Genomic DNA, 16,330 nt, shown 5'->3' with positions numbered 1-16,330 from the left:
AACTAGCCAAGTAGAGCAACGGCATTTCCCAATCGGATCCCTTCGTTTTTATGCCCGTTGAGGAAGACACGAGCCCTGTTTCGGTTGCTGCCACGTCCGCAGCTTCTGACAGGTGGGTCCGGCTCATCGATTTCGAATCATTTCGAATGAATGTGTTCGCCCCCATTTGCTAGGTTGATTATGATTCACCCGTTTAACTGTTGGATGTTGCGGGGTAGTGCTGTCTGTACTGCTAACCGGTCACTTTGACTTTTTGGAAGGACAATTTTGGTCACTCGGAATTTTTGCAGACACTAGAGTATACGAGACATAATACAATTTGTAAATGCATGTATATATTTATACTATCACATGTATATATTTATATAGTGTCTATTAAAGATTAGAGATGCAAGACTTGAAGATTGACGATGCATTATAGAAAAATTGTATTGATGAGACAAGCAAACATAGATAGATAGAGAAATAACCACCTCACTGACCATTCAAGCCAAAGCTTGATTATCAGGAGACAATCCAGTTATCCGATGGGTATTAGGTATTGTTGCATTTTATCCAAGGTTCTTGTTCAAATAACATATGTGATGCCAAGTTTCTCCAAAAAATTGATGTTTATAACTACCGAAGTTTTACAAGTACTTAAGCAGTGGTCGATACAATCAGACATACATGTCACTCTGTTAGTTAAACCATGAATGATGAGTCTATATGCCATTTTGAGCTAGCTCACGCGCTTCCCTATCCTGCACTTTTTATCGATGGCCGATCTCAACCGATCCTAACCTAAGCTCTACATTGTGGAATTTGTCTCATATAACTTTGCACTAGTTCATTTGTCGTTGCACAATCACTATTTTCGAATAAATTGCTGGCATTTTTCCCCTTTACATCTCACATTTTACCTGCTCGTCATGGTTCATTCTCAAGATTTACATTGTACTCACCTATTTGCATTTGTCTGTGCGATTTCACTCAATGTTACAATTTGGGGGTATGCTATGCTCTAACATTGATTTCCCACTTGTTGGTATTTGATTTTTTTTTAGAAAATGGATAAAAACATCCGGCTTTTTGCATTCAAAGATGCATACAGCCAACAAATTATTACAACTCCTAACAAGAGTAGCCCACATCACACCAAAAAAACATCAAGAAGCTTGCAATCTGTAACTACAAGACCATCCATGCTTGGCGAAGAGCTCCAATGCCACCACCTCCAACATATGACAGACCGACAGAAAATCTTCCCTCAAATCCTCCCTGTGAAGTAGTCTCCAGAACCTTAGCCAGTAAGTGCCTCTGAACAGTACCTGCATGAACGACATCATTGATTTTTTATGAAACACTATATCATTACGACAGAGCCAAATAGCCCAGAACATAGCCGATATCCCCACTAAGATTCTTCTCTTTTTCTCTGCTCCTATCTCCCGTAACCAAGTACCGATCAAATGTGACATGTTCCCCGGTTTCTTAATCCCTAAGGCTATTCTGATTATATACCAGATAGTCTTAGCTAAAGAACATTCAAAAAAGAGGTGCTGGATAGATTCATCATGATTACAAAAGGCACACTTGAGACTGCCCTTCCAGTTTCTTTTGGCCAGGTTATCTTTGGTCAAAATCACCCCATGACCTATGTACCAAATGAAAATTTTTATTTTTAACGGGAGCTTTAGATGCCACAGCCTCTTATTTGGAATACTAATGGGTTGGTTTAGCATTTGTTTGTACATTGACTGGACAGTAAATTGTCCTTTCCCATTCAAATCCCAATTAAACGTGTCTCTATCATTAGAGAGACGAATATGAACAAGTTGCAACGTCAATTGTTGCCATTCAATCAACTTATTTTCTATTATCGGTCTACGAAAGGATAAATTAAGAGGTATGCTTCTCATTACTTCTGCTACTGTGGCCTGTTTATGTCTCACAACCTGATACAACAGGGGATAAAGATGGCTTAGTGGGCTTTTACCTAGCCAAATATCGTTCCAAAATCAAGTTTGCTTCCCATTCTGTACATGAAAAGAACCCCAATTGAGGAATTCATTCTTAATTTTCATAAGGCCAGCCCAGAATTGTGAATCTCCTGGCTGTCCTTGGACTTGCGTGAGCGTTTTGGAACCAAGATACTTATTCCTGAACATTTGTTGCCAAACCCCATCCTCATTAAGCAGCTTGAAAAGCCATTTGCTTCGTAGGCAGATAATACAAGATGAGAAAATCTACGATTTGCCATCGAATAACTACTGATTCTACAATCCGCCATCGAATAAATTCTGTTTACTTCTATACCATCGAATAAATGTTTCAGTTCCTTATATGCCATCAGCTTCCGATACTACCCTCCGCTGCACTGTTCATAAACAGTATAAACAGTACTCGTGAATAAAAAAGTCACAAAAAATATGTCGATTTTTGTGCACGCTCTATAATTCATAATCAACCCGTTTTAACTGTATTCACTAAAAATACTGTATAGAATTCAAACTAAAATTCTTCAAAATGTACTACTTTTGTAACTTCTTGCAATTTTTAAGCCTCATAAAAATTTACAAAAAATCTGAGAAAATTTACTAATATTCCTCTAATGTGATGTAATAATTTCTAAAATTATCTCCCGCGGTGAAAAAAATTAGTTCTTTGTAATACAGAGTATTACAAAAGTAGCTCATTTTGAGAAATTTTAGTTTGAATTTTACACAGTATTTTTAGGTGAATACAGTTAAAATGGGTTGATTATGAATTATAGAGCGTGCACAAAAATCGACATATTTTTTTGTGACTTTTTTTATTCTCGGGTACTGTTCATAAACAGTATAGCGGAGGGCAGTATCGGAAGCCGATGGTATATAAGGAACTGAAATATTTATTCGATGGTATATAAGTAAATAAAATTTATTCAATGACGGATCGTAGAATCAGTAATTATTCAATGGCGAATCGTAGATTTTCTCGTAATACAACCCCCACCTTTTTCGGAAAAAAAATCAGGAATCCGAATCCAATGTTCTGTAAAAGCGAAAAACGAATAATCATGCCGGTGTGCCTCCCTCCTAATCAAAACCCAGCAAGTTAAAAAAACCAAAACACTTGATTAATTATTCCACCGATTAATCTAGTATTATATTGCCGTACCATACCTGCAGACCTCCCCCTCTGGTTATTTTACTAAATAATTTATAATCTGCCCATTCCATTCCCTCTTCTCTCTCCAGTCTCCAGCTGAGCTGCCGCAGTCTGTGAGTAGTGAGAGAGAGAGCTGCGAGAGAGCGAGGTGGGAGCAATGGAGACGATGGCAGCGGCAGCGCCGCCGCAGCAGAAGACGGGGGGCCTCGCGCGGAGGCTGGCTAGGCTTCTCCGTCGGAAGCGCTCCCCGGCGGGGGTGGGGATGGCGTACTCTGTCGCCGGGGATGAGTTCGACGAGTCACTCGACAGCTCCATCAACTCGCTGAGCAAGCTCAAGCTGTCCGGCAACCTGGCTGCCGCCTACTCGCTCGACGCGTTCTTCAAGAATGCGACGGAGAAGAAGGGAGCGGCGCCGCAGCCGTCCCTGGCGCCGGCGACGGACGCCGCGAAGCACGCGTTCGTGGCGAGCCTGTTTGCTGGTGTCTCCGCGGTGAAGGCGACCTACGCGCAGCTGCAGCTCGCGCAGCACCCCTACGACGCCGAGGCGATACAAGCGGCGGACGCCGGCCTGGTCGTTGAGCTCACCAAGCTGTCGGACCTCAAGCGGCGGTACGCCAGGGATCCGGTCGCGGCGGTCACGAACGCCGCCACCCTCGCGGCGCACGCCGACGAGCAGCGCCACCTCCTCCGGACCTACGAGATCACGGCGCGCAAGCTAGAGGCCGAGCTCCGCGCGCGGGACGCCGAGGCGGAGCACGCCCGGGTCGCGCTCGCCGAGGAGCTCCGCGCCGCGCGGGCCCTGGAGAAGCGTGTCCACCCGGGGCGCACCCTGGCCGCGCTCGACGACCTCCACCTCTCCGGCCTCAACGCCACCCACTTCCTCACCGCCCTGAGGCACACCGTCAAGTCCATCCGCGCCTTTGCCAAGGCAATGCTCGACGCAATGCGACCGGCCGGGTGGGATCCCGCGGCGGTGGCGGCCGCCGTGCACCCGGCCGCCCAGCTGTGCCACCCCGGCGACGCCAAGTTCGCGCTCGAGTCCTACGTCGCGCTAAAGATGTTCGCCAACTTCCACCGGAGAGACTTCGGCCTGAGCTCCCTGCATGACAGGAGCTCCCACGACCGGCGCCGCTTCTTCGAGGAGTTCTCGGAGCTCAAGGCGGCGCCGGCGTTCCTCGATGCTCAGAGCCCGCGGTGGGGGGCGCTCGGCGAGTTCCTGCGGGACAGGTACCTTTCGCTAGTACACGAGCGGATGGAAACGGCGTTCTTCGGGCGGCAGGAGCAGCGCGCCGCTGTGGCCGCCGGGGACGCGTTCCCGCGCACCGCCTGGTTCGCCGAGTTCGCGGAGATGGCGCGCCACGTGTGGCTGTTGCACTGCCTGTTCTCCGCGTTCGACGGCGTCGCGTCCATCTTCCAGGCGCGCGCCGGGTCGCGGTTCTCCGAGGTGTACATGGAGAACGTCAGCGACGTGGACGGCGCAGAGGACGGCGGCGTGACGGCACCATCCCTGTCCGGGCACCTCGCCGTCGGGTTCACCGTCGTGCCGGGGTTCAAAGTCGGCCGGACGGTGATCCAATGCCGAGTATACCTTTCCCGCCCAGACCGCCGGCCGTGACGAGTGCGGCGGCACACACGCACTGCATTTCCGGTCCTTCGCAGACACGGCGAAAGCGCATATTTGACGGCGGCGAGGTCCCCGCCCGGCGGCCGTAACAACCGCTGGGTTTAAGGGTGGCAGCATTAGTATTCAGCATGTAGGTGCCCACCTGGCCATGTTCCCACTTTCGTATGTATGTATGTACCCACCAAGGGATGCACTACCAATATAGTAGTAAGTAATATGAGCATTCCATTCCAATATAAATCGCACTGCGATTTTGGTTACACGTTGTCATGAGATAAATGTTTTTGCCACATTGGTGCTTGGATTGCATGTTTGCATGGTCCAACAGCATTTGCTAGTTACCCTTTTTGCATGTTCGTGAGGCGATCTAGATCGGGAATGTGCACGCACATTCTCCGGTCACTAGATTTCACCTCGGCCAAAAGGCCGAAAAGGGGATGGAGAAAATGGGCAGTGTGCAATGGGAGAGAAATGGAAAAGGAGCAGAGCACATGAGCTCCATACAGGCAGGCAGGACGAATCGGATCTGAAGCAAAGCCGGGACAGCCAAATCTGTGTTGTAATGCGCAGAGACGGAACTGTGAGGTCTGCGTAGCGCGGTGCTTTCCTTTGTTTGCTATGGAGCGCACGCAGCGGCGTACGGTCGTTGTCTCCGGCGTCCCGGCTGCTACAGTGGCGTCGGCCCAGCAGGCCAGTGCCCACATGCGCTACAGTAGCTGGGAGAGGGGAGACAGTGCGATGCTAGTGGGGAGATCCGGGTATCATCCGATGGACCCCAGATGGTGCTGCACACTGCACAGTATGGTTCGGGGCCTGCACAGGGCAAAGGCTTGGCAGCTATTGCCAACGGCGATCAAGAAAAAATATCACCATTTTTCTATGGACTAGCGAATTTCACAGCAAACGATTCACTTCTGTAGGAATCGAATCAAGAATATGCATTCCGGACGAAACCAGCCTTGACATTTTCATGAATATGCCTTATTCTGATGTCTTTCTCTCAATGCTGTTAGAGGAGGATCTTGACAGTGTCTAAGGAGCTGAGGCTCCTCGTTGTGATGAATAGCATGGCATTGCATTACCCGAACTGTTCTTCCCATACTCCTACTTTGTTGGCCTACACTACTACATAATTTATTTAGTGAGATATTTCTTCTATATAGATTTATAGAGCCGTCTATACAAAGAGTATTACAGACAGTTTGAAATTAGAATTGTTTGAGAAAATAACAACGAGCAGTTCCAGTAAAGTAGAATGCTAGAATATATATAGTTTCAAACTCGAACCATCTTCTTTTTTACTGATAGTTCTAAACTAAATCATCTGTACTATAAACAATAATAGTATATACGGTTCTAGTTTGGAACTGTATGTACAAATAGATATTATAGATGGTTTCAAACTTGTAACCGTATGTACTAATAATGTCTCACTTGTTTGGAGTGTATCTCTTGTATAGATTATTTTCATACAATGATCAATAATCAATGAGAGGTGAGATGGTAAGGATGTTTCGTGTAAGGTTGAGGTCATGGGTTCGACTTCTGCAAAATATACATATGATATTTCACGTGAAAAATTACATGACTTGCAACCACACCTAGTTCAAAATCATTTGTATAAATTGTTTCTCTAGTGATGCTATCGTCTCTTCTCCTCTCATTTCCATTCACTACTGTAGAACAGTATATCACTGTTGACTCTAAAACCCCCTTCACTATAGGTTTTGGAGCCGGCAGTGGGTAGCGGGCGACTATCACTGTCGGCCAGGTGGACCTTTAGTGAAAGAAGTTATCATTGTCGGCTAAAATCGTCAGCTAACAGTGATGCCTGTGGTATCACTACCGGCTAGTGGTTTCGGTCGACAGTGATGTCCAAAGCATCACTGCCGGCTGAAACTTTCAGCCGACAGTATATTACCTCTCCTCCCTCTCCTCTCTATCCTCCTTCTGTCTTTCTTCCTCTCAATATTTCTATCTCTCTCCTCTCTGTCCTCCCTCTCTCTCCTCGATCTTTACGTCTCCCTCTCCCTCTCAATACATGCATACAATAAGACACATTTAATGCAAATCAATAATAAAGACACATTATTAATATATAGTAATCCATATCCTTCATCAATACATAATAATTAATGTCATTCATTATATGGTATCATTTGGAGATATATAAGTAGTCTAACCCTCGGGTAGACTTTCTCCTTATCTCATACTCTCTACTAGAAGGTACGGTGTCATATGAAGGGTTGTCCCACATCGACGGCACGATCGGTTCATAAAACTTGCTATTTGGGTTGATAACATATTCCAGGAAGAACCCGACAATCTGTTTTTGAAGAGCATGTATTTATGCAGGTTGTAACATACTTATGCATAGTTTGGAGTGTTGCGTTTGAAGAATAGAAAAAATTAGTCCTTCAACACGTATAGAAATTGAAGAGATTGCATCAATATGTAATTTCATACCTCAAGATCATTATATCTGATAGCGTCTTCGTCTACGCTGAATGCGTGTACGAAAGTAAGAATATAAAACCCGCAGAGATTGTTGCCGGGTGGCTATCTCATACACTTCAAGAGGTATCACACCAGGTTTTAATGGACAAAACCAGATGCAATTTATGTGTGCCCAGGATGTTTAACATACATAAGGACGTCACAGGTGAAATAACAAAAGTAATACTTTTATAGAATAAACGTTTAACTCTTATAGCAATTAACATATATTTCTATGTAGATATCTGCAGCGGAATAGAAGCACTGATGCCCAACGACACCGCAAGCAACTGACCGGGAAACATGCACCTAGAATGTCACAAGCTCGTCTTGATAGTCTTCAATATCTTCACTCACTGAGCAGCACCACACATGTCGCATGACATAGGAAAAATAGCAAGTGTGAGCACATGACACGCTCAACAAGTGTACAGGAGAATAATGATTTTGGGTTTAGGGTTTAGGGTTTAGGGTACATGCTTATATCAAGGACAAGCTAACATATGGTATATTTACGTAAATACGAGTAAGATAAATAGTAATGTAATTGAAAAGCATTATGCAGTTGTTAAGTGAGTGTAACCCAAATGACCTAAGAACTATCACTCAAGGCTACCCACCAAGGCTACCCACCTTGCAAACCATAACCATCCCATATCCCCAGACCGTATCCATAACCATATCCATAACCATTCCCATTCCACCATATTTAATACCCAAACCAACTAATCATATGAGGATCCAAGTCTCCTATAACCGTGGGCATGGCTGTTATAACAGTTTTACACTCTGCAGAGGTTGTCCAACTTTTAGCCACGAGTCGTGATATCCCTGTTGCCATGTTTGCAAGACACTTAACACACAGCGGTGGAGTGCCGTTAGGAGAATAACTATGAAGTATGGTCCATCAATTAGGTCCTAATACTCCAACAAATGCTAGCTAGGTGTCTAATCGATATGCTAAGCCTTACCCACATCGGCCTCATATTTGGTACGGTATTTCTTGAGTTGTCTCTCCACGAATAGGTCCTTAATCAGGTTACACATGTTTCATTTGTTCATACTTGGGCAAAGACTATCCAACCAGGTAATACCATCAAATGTTAAAGGACATCCAGAACCTATACAAATGTTAACGGACATCCAGAACCGTAGAAAATGTTAAGGACATCCAAAACCTACCATTATGCTTGGAACGTATCCATAAGTACCAACATTATCAAAGCCATCTCTTTGCCAAGTCCTAAGTTCCATGTTGCTACGTCATGTTTATCACCCTAGTTGCATATGTCTATTAATTAATTATATGACACTTCCCAGCATGGCTAAGCAATTCTACTTAAAAGACTCATACCAACTACCATTTAGGATTCAAGGAATGTAAAGGAAGAACTAGGTAAATCCTAACATAGGTGACTACCCATCAAGTTGACATACATTGCATGCAATTTTGTAAATAAACCCTAACATAGGTGACTACCCATCAAGTTGATATGCATTGCATACAATTTTGTAAATCAAAACATTTAAAAACTTAGGTTCAGAATGATCAAGAACACTTACCTTTTACCCAATGCTACTCAGTGTTATCGAAACCTTGGTCTTAAAGTCCCTTGAACAGATCCAGGACGTTATCAACTAATCACGAACTCTATCGACAAACAAAAGCAACATCGAATAAACGCCCAAATAAACTCCAAATTGCAAACATAAAAGGAACAGAGCGATGGACTGAGATCTTGGTTGAACTAGGCAAAAAGAACGGAATTGACTAGGCTTCTTTCAAAGAAAGGGATACGAACTAGGACACCACATGAAATGATAAAAAGAATTAATTGAAGCATTAACATGTATGACCTACAAAATAATATATTATTTTGACATCATAAACTCATGATTTTGATACAATGACATGTAGTTCATGACCTATATGTCATTGTGGCAACCATAAATTTACTAATCAAAATAATATCCTCATGTTGTAAGGATCTAGATGTTAATGAGGAAAACCTACTATAAATATGCAATATTGATGCTTGAAATTGGCATGGTTGGATAGATTATGATTTTATAAAATTTTGAGCTCAAGAATCACTCAAATCGGAGCTAAAATGAAGAAGTTATGGCTAAAAAATTTTTTAGGGTTAAATCTGAAAAAGAAAAGGACTATTTTTGAATTTAAAAACAAAAGTTTAGGGTCCTTTCTGTAAAAATAGAGGGGCTGATTTGCAAATATAGAAAAACTTAGGGGTTGATCTATAAAAGGACATGGGCTTTTATTTAAAAACAAAAAGTTCAAGTGCTAAATTGCAAAATTGCCTTTTCCTAGAATTTTTAGATTTATTTTTATACTGAAAAACCTCTTTTATTGCGTAGGCGCTGACTGGGCATGACACATGAGCGAAATTGCTGCTGTGGTGCTGATGTGGCAAGATGACATGGCAAGGCTGCTGACTGGGATTAAAGGGTAGCCACATGTCGACTATCGGTTGGCTACTGAAGGGGTATCCCTCTAATTTAGTCTAGGCCGCACACTTAAGGTCGGACGACAAAGAAGAGGAGGGGCGGCCAGAGGGGAATGAGACGGTGGCGATCGAGGGGAACGTGGCGACGCACTACTAGAGAACACGTCTGACGGCGCTTCAGTGCATGGTGAGCGATGGCGAGCGGTGGAACATGACCAGGGTGGCATGAGGAACTCGATTTGGGCCTTACCAAGGTCTGCGAGGCTCAGGAAGGCGGTCGGCGATGACGGAGGCGGCGAAGGAGCTTGGGACCATGTTGGCGGTAATGCTCCAGTGACCAAGGGGAGAAGGCGAGGGCGACACAAGCTTCAGGGAGATCTGGTGGTTCTATTGAGCAGCTCGGGTGAGGCGGTGCGACACTCAGGCGGCTTGGTGGTGAGATCTACTGACGACAACGGTTATGGTGACGGTGGGCTCTGGATCCTGGAGATTTGGTTCGGGTTTTGGCGATAAGATGCAAACTGGGAGGGCGCCTCGGGTTATATAGGAGGCGGAGAGGCTATCGGGGTAGGCCGAGACTCCTTGGTGGTGGCGGTCTCGTGTCCAACTCGGACTCAATGGCAGAGGCGCATCTGGATCGGAGACAAAGACGCGGTGCGAGGGTGAAGGCGTGTTGGTGCGGAGGCGGGTTCAGCTGGCGTTTGGCGAAGTGGGTGTGGGAGCAGGCTGGTAGAGGGGTGCGGGTGGGCTGACGTTGGGCCGAGAATGTGAGGCGCGGCCCAGGCGGGTGGTGGGTTGAGCGAGAGGGAGAGGCAGCGGCAGGCCGAAAGGAGGGAGGGAGGCCTGGTAGCTATAGGTTTTCTTTTTTCTTTTTCTAATTCTTTTGAAATTCAAATCAATACAAACCAGATTCAAATAAAAGCCACAAACCAAATCCAACAAAAACAAAGGAAAACCTAGATGACTAATTCCAACAAGCTTAAAATCACTTAGAAGCCAATAAAAATATTTTGAGCTTATGAAATCATTTTGGTATTTTGGAAATAAGATTTAGCTCAAATAAATTCTAATAAACTCCAAAAGAGCTCAAATAAAATCCAAAGAAAACCAATATGCCTATCTTCAACATGAATGCATTCAAAGAATTAATAACCTAACTCAAAATTGAATTTGAATTTAGAAAATAGGCTTTTTCCTATTCTAATTATTCAACCTATAATCAAATACTGCAACAATATTATGTCACCATAGCAAATTAGTACTAGAATCGAGTTGCCCATAAAATCATAACGCTCTGACATGCAAATACATACTCAACGCTGTAGGGTAAGAGTACAAATTTCTTGTATTGGTGGTGAAGTAGACACTTCAATAAGTAGTCCTCGGTGAAGTCTAGACGCTTCCTTACAATTTTCTCATTCACAAGCCCAGGATCAATAAATTCTACTTTATTATCTAATTCTTATCTGCATGCACGGATATTCATTCTATGAAAGAGAGAAGTTAGCCATACAATTTCAACGTACAAGATCATATAACATGAATTATATGCATAAGTCACTTATAAAGTCCATGCTCTGACTATTGCCACATCGAGGGCATCTTTCTTGTATAGTTCATACAGGTACAATAATTGCACTCAGATGGAGCCGTCCCCGTTGAGAAAATATTCATCTATGTATCTTACAGGGAATGCCTGAAAACCTTGCCAGGACTACTCCAAGTACCATTGATGTAATAAACGCATTTGAGTTGTAAGGTTTCTTTCTATATCTGGTTTGACCTAAGGTTTGCCAACTCAAACGACCATGTAAAATCTAACTTTGCAATATCCGCTCCGATAGTAAGCCGTGCTAGTTCTTCTATTGTTAATCTAGAAGAAGCCAGGAAGTCCTCAATGCTTAGAGCATCCTGAATGATTGGACCTGATTTGTTCTTGGCTTGCTTCTTACTGATACATTCGTAGTCAGTCGGTGGCTTACTTGAAGCGTCCCCTGTATGTTGAGCTTTGGCCATATTCATGAAAAATTTCATGGTATCTTCAGGCACAACATGCTTCGTGGAGGTGGTGGAGGGTGGAAATGTCTAGTTACACTGGCATCCATAACCTTTTTGACTTCCTCAGCAGTGAGTGAATAGACATCATTGGGATCCAAAACCCTCTTAGATGCACCGACTTGTTAGATGATGTCGTTTGCTTGGATGCTGCGGAACCTGATCGTGTTTTCTAAGCTGATGGTTGGCTTCTTGATGGCGCTGGCTTCTTGAGCAGTGGACTTCTTCGAGGGGATGACTGGGGTGGTGAACTTCTTCTAGGAGATGGCTGAGGAGAGGGAGATCTTCGAGGCGATGGTGCCTAAGGTTTCGTGGAGAGAAGAGGTTCTTAGGAGCTGTCCCTTGTGAAAACACTATGTAGGTCTTCTCCCATGCGATGAATATGTGCTCGTTCTCTCCTATAGTATTTGTCCCTCCTCTGTGGGGTAGTCCACCTCAATATGATGGTACTGGTCAACTGCCTCATCTACTTTGACCACGACGTAGCCCTCTGGTATCGAACACCCGTGCAAACGTTCATGGGAGTCGCGGGGATAAGTCACGCCGGAAGCTACCGTGATGGTAATGTTCCTAGCACCAATGTGTAGTTCACACGGTATCTGTGTTGTGACGAGGTCCACGTGATAAGTGATGGGGTCAACTCCTGGAACTCCTGTGGATGCATAGCTACTCCGACAACCACCGAGGCTGGAGCGTGCAAAAATAGAAGACGCTACCAGCTGTTTTTGTTGGCTCACAATGGCACGCCATTCATGCATAAGGGCTTGCTGTACTACTTGTGCTATCTTTTCCTCTGTATGTTCTCTCTTCTTTTGTAGTTCTTGTTCGAGTATATCCATCATCCTAGCTTGTTATGCCTCTCGTTCTGCATCTCGTTCTACTTGGGATCTCTTTTGACTCTTGTAACTATCAACATTGCCTGGGAATCCATATTTCCAACCCATCACCCCAACACCTCGTGTGCGACAACCGTGCTCCTTGTTTCCTAGTGCCAAGGTGAGCTCATCGCTATCTCTATCTAGTTTGAAAGAGCTTTTTGCAGACTGCTCGTGGGCTTCTGTAATTTTTTTTTGCAAGAGTTTACATCACTTCCTTGTCTTTGGAGGTTGTAAAGTATAAGCTTCTATCAGACGAGTAAGAAGCACCCCTCCCAAGAAGGAAGCACGTCGATCCTTCATTCCAACCCTCTGTCTCAGGCGTGACACCTCTCTCTCTCTCTCTCTCAATTGATCTAGCTATTGTTGCCACTGCCAATTCATCTACCCATGATTGCCAACTTTGTGGGGGTACAGGTTCTTCTTTGAGTTTGCTTTGTTCACCTCACTCAACCTCTGTGCTTCTTCCGACAACTTGTACTCTACAGAGGCTTGTCAATGATCTTCTAGTTGCGGCCATTTGCAAAAATTTGGCGTTGTACATTTCCGCACATAGGTTCTATTCAGTGTGCCCTTCCAATTCTTAAATGAAAGGCCCATGATCATTAGCGTCTTACTCTTAAGTACTATCTTTCTCTTCATGGAAGTCAAACTTCTCTAATATCTTGGGCCACAAGATGTCGTTCTTGATCGAATCAAGAACCATGTGCGAATCACCTCGTTAGCCAGTCCACAATCTGTAGCTGGTGGGCATGTCCTTAATAGCAATCCCACAGACTGACTTGTATGACCCCAGAACTCTTTCTGGTGCAGTTGGCTCCCCTGTTAGTGAGACCTCCGTGATCACATATCGTCCCGTAGGCATCTTCAAGGGACCTTGGACATGATGCTACTCCTGGGATTGCTCATTGTCGTAACCCTTCGAAGCATCAAGCATCTGCGCATAAGCGAAAAAACTATTTAGAACCTATACGAGAATATGTAGAACATATGCATTCATCTACTTATGAATTACCTCATCGTCTCTACAGGTGTCTGTTTGGTCCAGGTTGAGGTAGTGGCTCAGGCTACATTCTTCAATGTTTGACGGCGGCACTACATCTGCTTCTGGCACCTGAGCTAGATTGGCGGTTGGTGGTGCCATCCCTTCCTGCGAGTTCTGTTTACGATGACAATTAGCGATTGAGTATTATACATATAGAGAGCTGATGAAGGAGGAAGGTAGAGATAAAGCTGACGAGGGAGGGAGAGAGGCTGTCGAAAGAGTGAGATAACAATGAAGGAGTCGATAGATAGAATGCATACAAATACAATATTGTAATTGAGTACATTACGACCATATTTAACAAAAAAGTCACATCTTACGTAGTAAAATAGGCATAAATATGCACAAAGGTACTCACATGTGACACATTGACCTTAAAGTCACATCATCTTACATAGCAAAATAATCATTACACAAGAACTAAGATTACGACATCTTTACACGCGAAATCAAATTTCTTCTCCTTATTTTCAAAGGTAGCCAATTTTAGCTTGGCTTGGATGACTTGACTGTTGTATGCCACAATAACTTCATGTTTGGACTTGTATCCTTTGTAACGTGCTCCTTTAAATCCATTAACTCCAAAAAATGATATACTACAAATCACAGTAACACCAAAAAATATGTAAAACAAGTATGAAAATAGCATTAGTATCAGATTATGGAGATAATTATATACGTCTGCAAGCTCGACTAGAATAGTGAAAAGACGTGCAAGGTGCATGTGTAATAACCATCCTAGTTGAGCTTTGCAGTCATATGTATAGTCTCTAATTTCATCATTTGCAAACAAACAAGTATGAAAATAGTGCAATTTTTAATACAACACATAACAGGAGTAGAAAAGAAATACAGCCTTAGTGACAATAGCAAATGGTCATCTTAGGCATACATAATAGGGAAGATGAAGGATATTGACCACAATTTGGACAAATTCTTCTTCCTTCACTACTACGTGAACCTAATAAGGCCAAGGTGCAAGTGTTGTAAATAATAATACGATAATAAGAAATGATAACAATTCGTAATCAAGAATTTCCGATGACATGTGTACAACAAGAACTGGACAATTGGTGTATAAAAGTGCTCTCAGGAAATGAATAACAATTGGCCCTAGGACAATCAAGGTCATGCCCTCTAATTTTTCTATTGAGTACATCAATGACTGGACAATTTACTAAGTTCTCATCTAGTTCTTAGAACCTGGATTGAATTTTTAAAAATCACACAATATCATCATGGACAATGCTGCTATACCAAATCAAAGAGCACATATGCTGAAAAGGACAAGCAATTTCCTACCAAGACAGAAATAAAGACTGAACAACAGGATTCAAATAAGTAATGATAGAACAAAACGGATGAATCAACTTCCTTATCCAAAATCTGATATGCTAATAAATCTCTGAACTTACAGCAACACACCATCTAGGGATCAAATTATAATAGGTAGCTCACTGCAGAGACAACACAAGAAATATGTCTCGGTATACATGTACAAACTAGCAAGGACCGATGCAGCATCTATTCTTATCATTTGAACACAGAAATGGACAACAAGCATCATCTGTTCTTATCATTTGAACACAAAAGGACAGTAACCAGTGTCTATTCTTATCATTTGAACACACAAAAGGACCAAAACAACATCTGCTCTTATCATTTGAACACACAAAAGGACCAAGGTAGCATCTGTTCTTATTATTTGAACACACAAAAGGACCACAAGTAGCATCTATTCTTATCATTTGAACACACAAAAGGATCGAGGAAGCATTTGTTCTTATCATTTGAACACACAAAAGGACCGAGGCCGCATATCCGTTCTTATAATTTGAACAAACAAAAGGACCACAAGCAGCATCTATTCTTATCATTTGAATACACGAAAGGACAACACACAACATCTGTTCTTATCATTTTAACACATAAAAGGACCAGCACATAAGCATATGTTCTTATCATTTGAACACACAAGCAGCTGGCCATGAATCAGTACGAACTTATGCATAAACCCTAGGAATCAGAGGGGAGAAGGAGAGGGAAGGGGAGCCAGGAGGCCTACAACGTCGGGGTGGTGATCCATGGTGACGGTGTCGGTGAATGAGGGCGCAGGGCACAATAGCGTGTGCTCCTCGGCGTCGGGGTGCTCATCGGGGTGGAGGCGGCGGGCTTCTCGGCGTCGGGGTGGTGGTCCTTGGCGACGATGGTGGTGGACGAGGGTGTAGTGAACGACAACACGGGCTCCTCGGTGTCAAGGAGGAGGCGGTGAGCTCCTTGGCGTCAGAGTGGTGGTCCTTGGCGATGACGGTGGTGGACGACGGTGCAGGGCATGACAATGTGGGCTCCTCGGCGCTGGGAGGCGATTCGGCGGAGGGCACATGCTAGGAAGGGGAAAAATTTCCTAAGTGTCAGAGGGCGCGAGCGTCGAGCACTTTTATAGGGGAGGACTTTCGTTGCCGGCTCAAGATGACGACAAATAGTGAAAGGGGATCTTTACTGCCAGCTCAATAGGACAACCGACAGTGAAACATATTTTACTGCTGGCACAATAAGTCCATCGGTAGTGAAACAACTTTCACTGCCGGTCGAATACGTTCACCGGCAGTGAAACCCCTTCCGCTGTTGCGGGGTGCAA

The 16,330-nt window shown here is 44.0% G+C and overlaps 1 protein-coding gene across 1 annotated transcript; it reads left to right on the top strand.

Moving 5' to 3' along the window:
• The first annotated feature begins 3,232 nt into the window (after positions 1-3,232).
• Positions 3,233-5,046, top strand: LOC133885293 (protein GRAVITROPIC IN THE LIGHT 1-like). The gene has a single exon (XM_062324984.1). It carries the CDS (start codon positions 3,290-3,292, stop codon positions 4,745-4,747), a length of 1,458 nt encoding a protein of 485 aa, XP_062180968.1. The 5' UTR covers positions 3,233-3,289; the 3' UTR covers positions 4,748-5,046.
• The last annotated feature ends 11,284 nt before the right edge of the window (positions 5,047-16,330 follow it).

The sequence above is a fragment of the Phragmites australis genome, chromosome 11 (assembly GCF_958298935.1).
Source record: "Phragmites australis chromosome 11, lpPhrAust1.1, whole genome shotgun sequence".
NCBI classification, from domain to species: domain Eukaryota; kingdom Viridiplantae; phylum Streptophyta; class Magnoliopsida; order Poales; family Poaceae; genus Phragmites; species Phragmites australis.
Note: the sequence above shows the minus strand (reverse complement) of the source record. Positions and strands in the feature narration are given on the sequence as shown.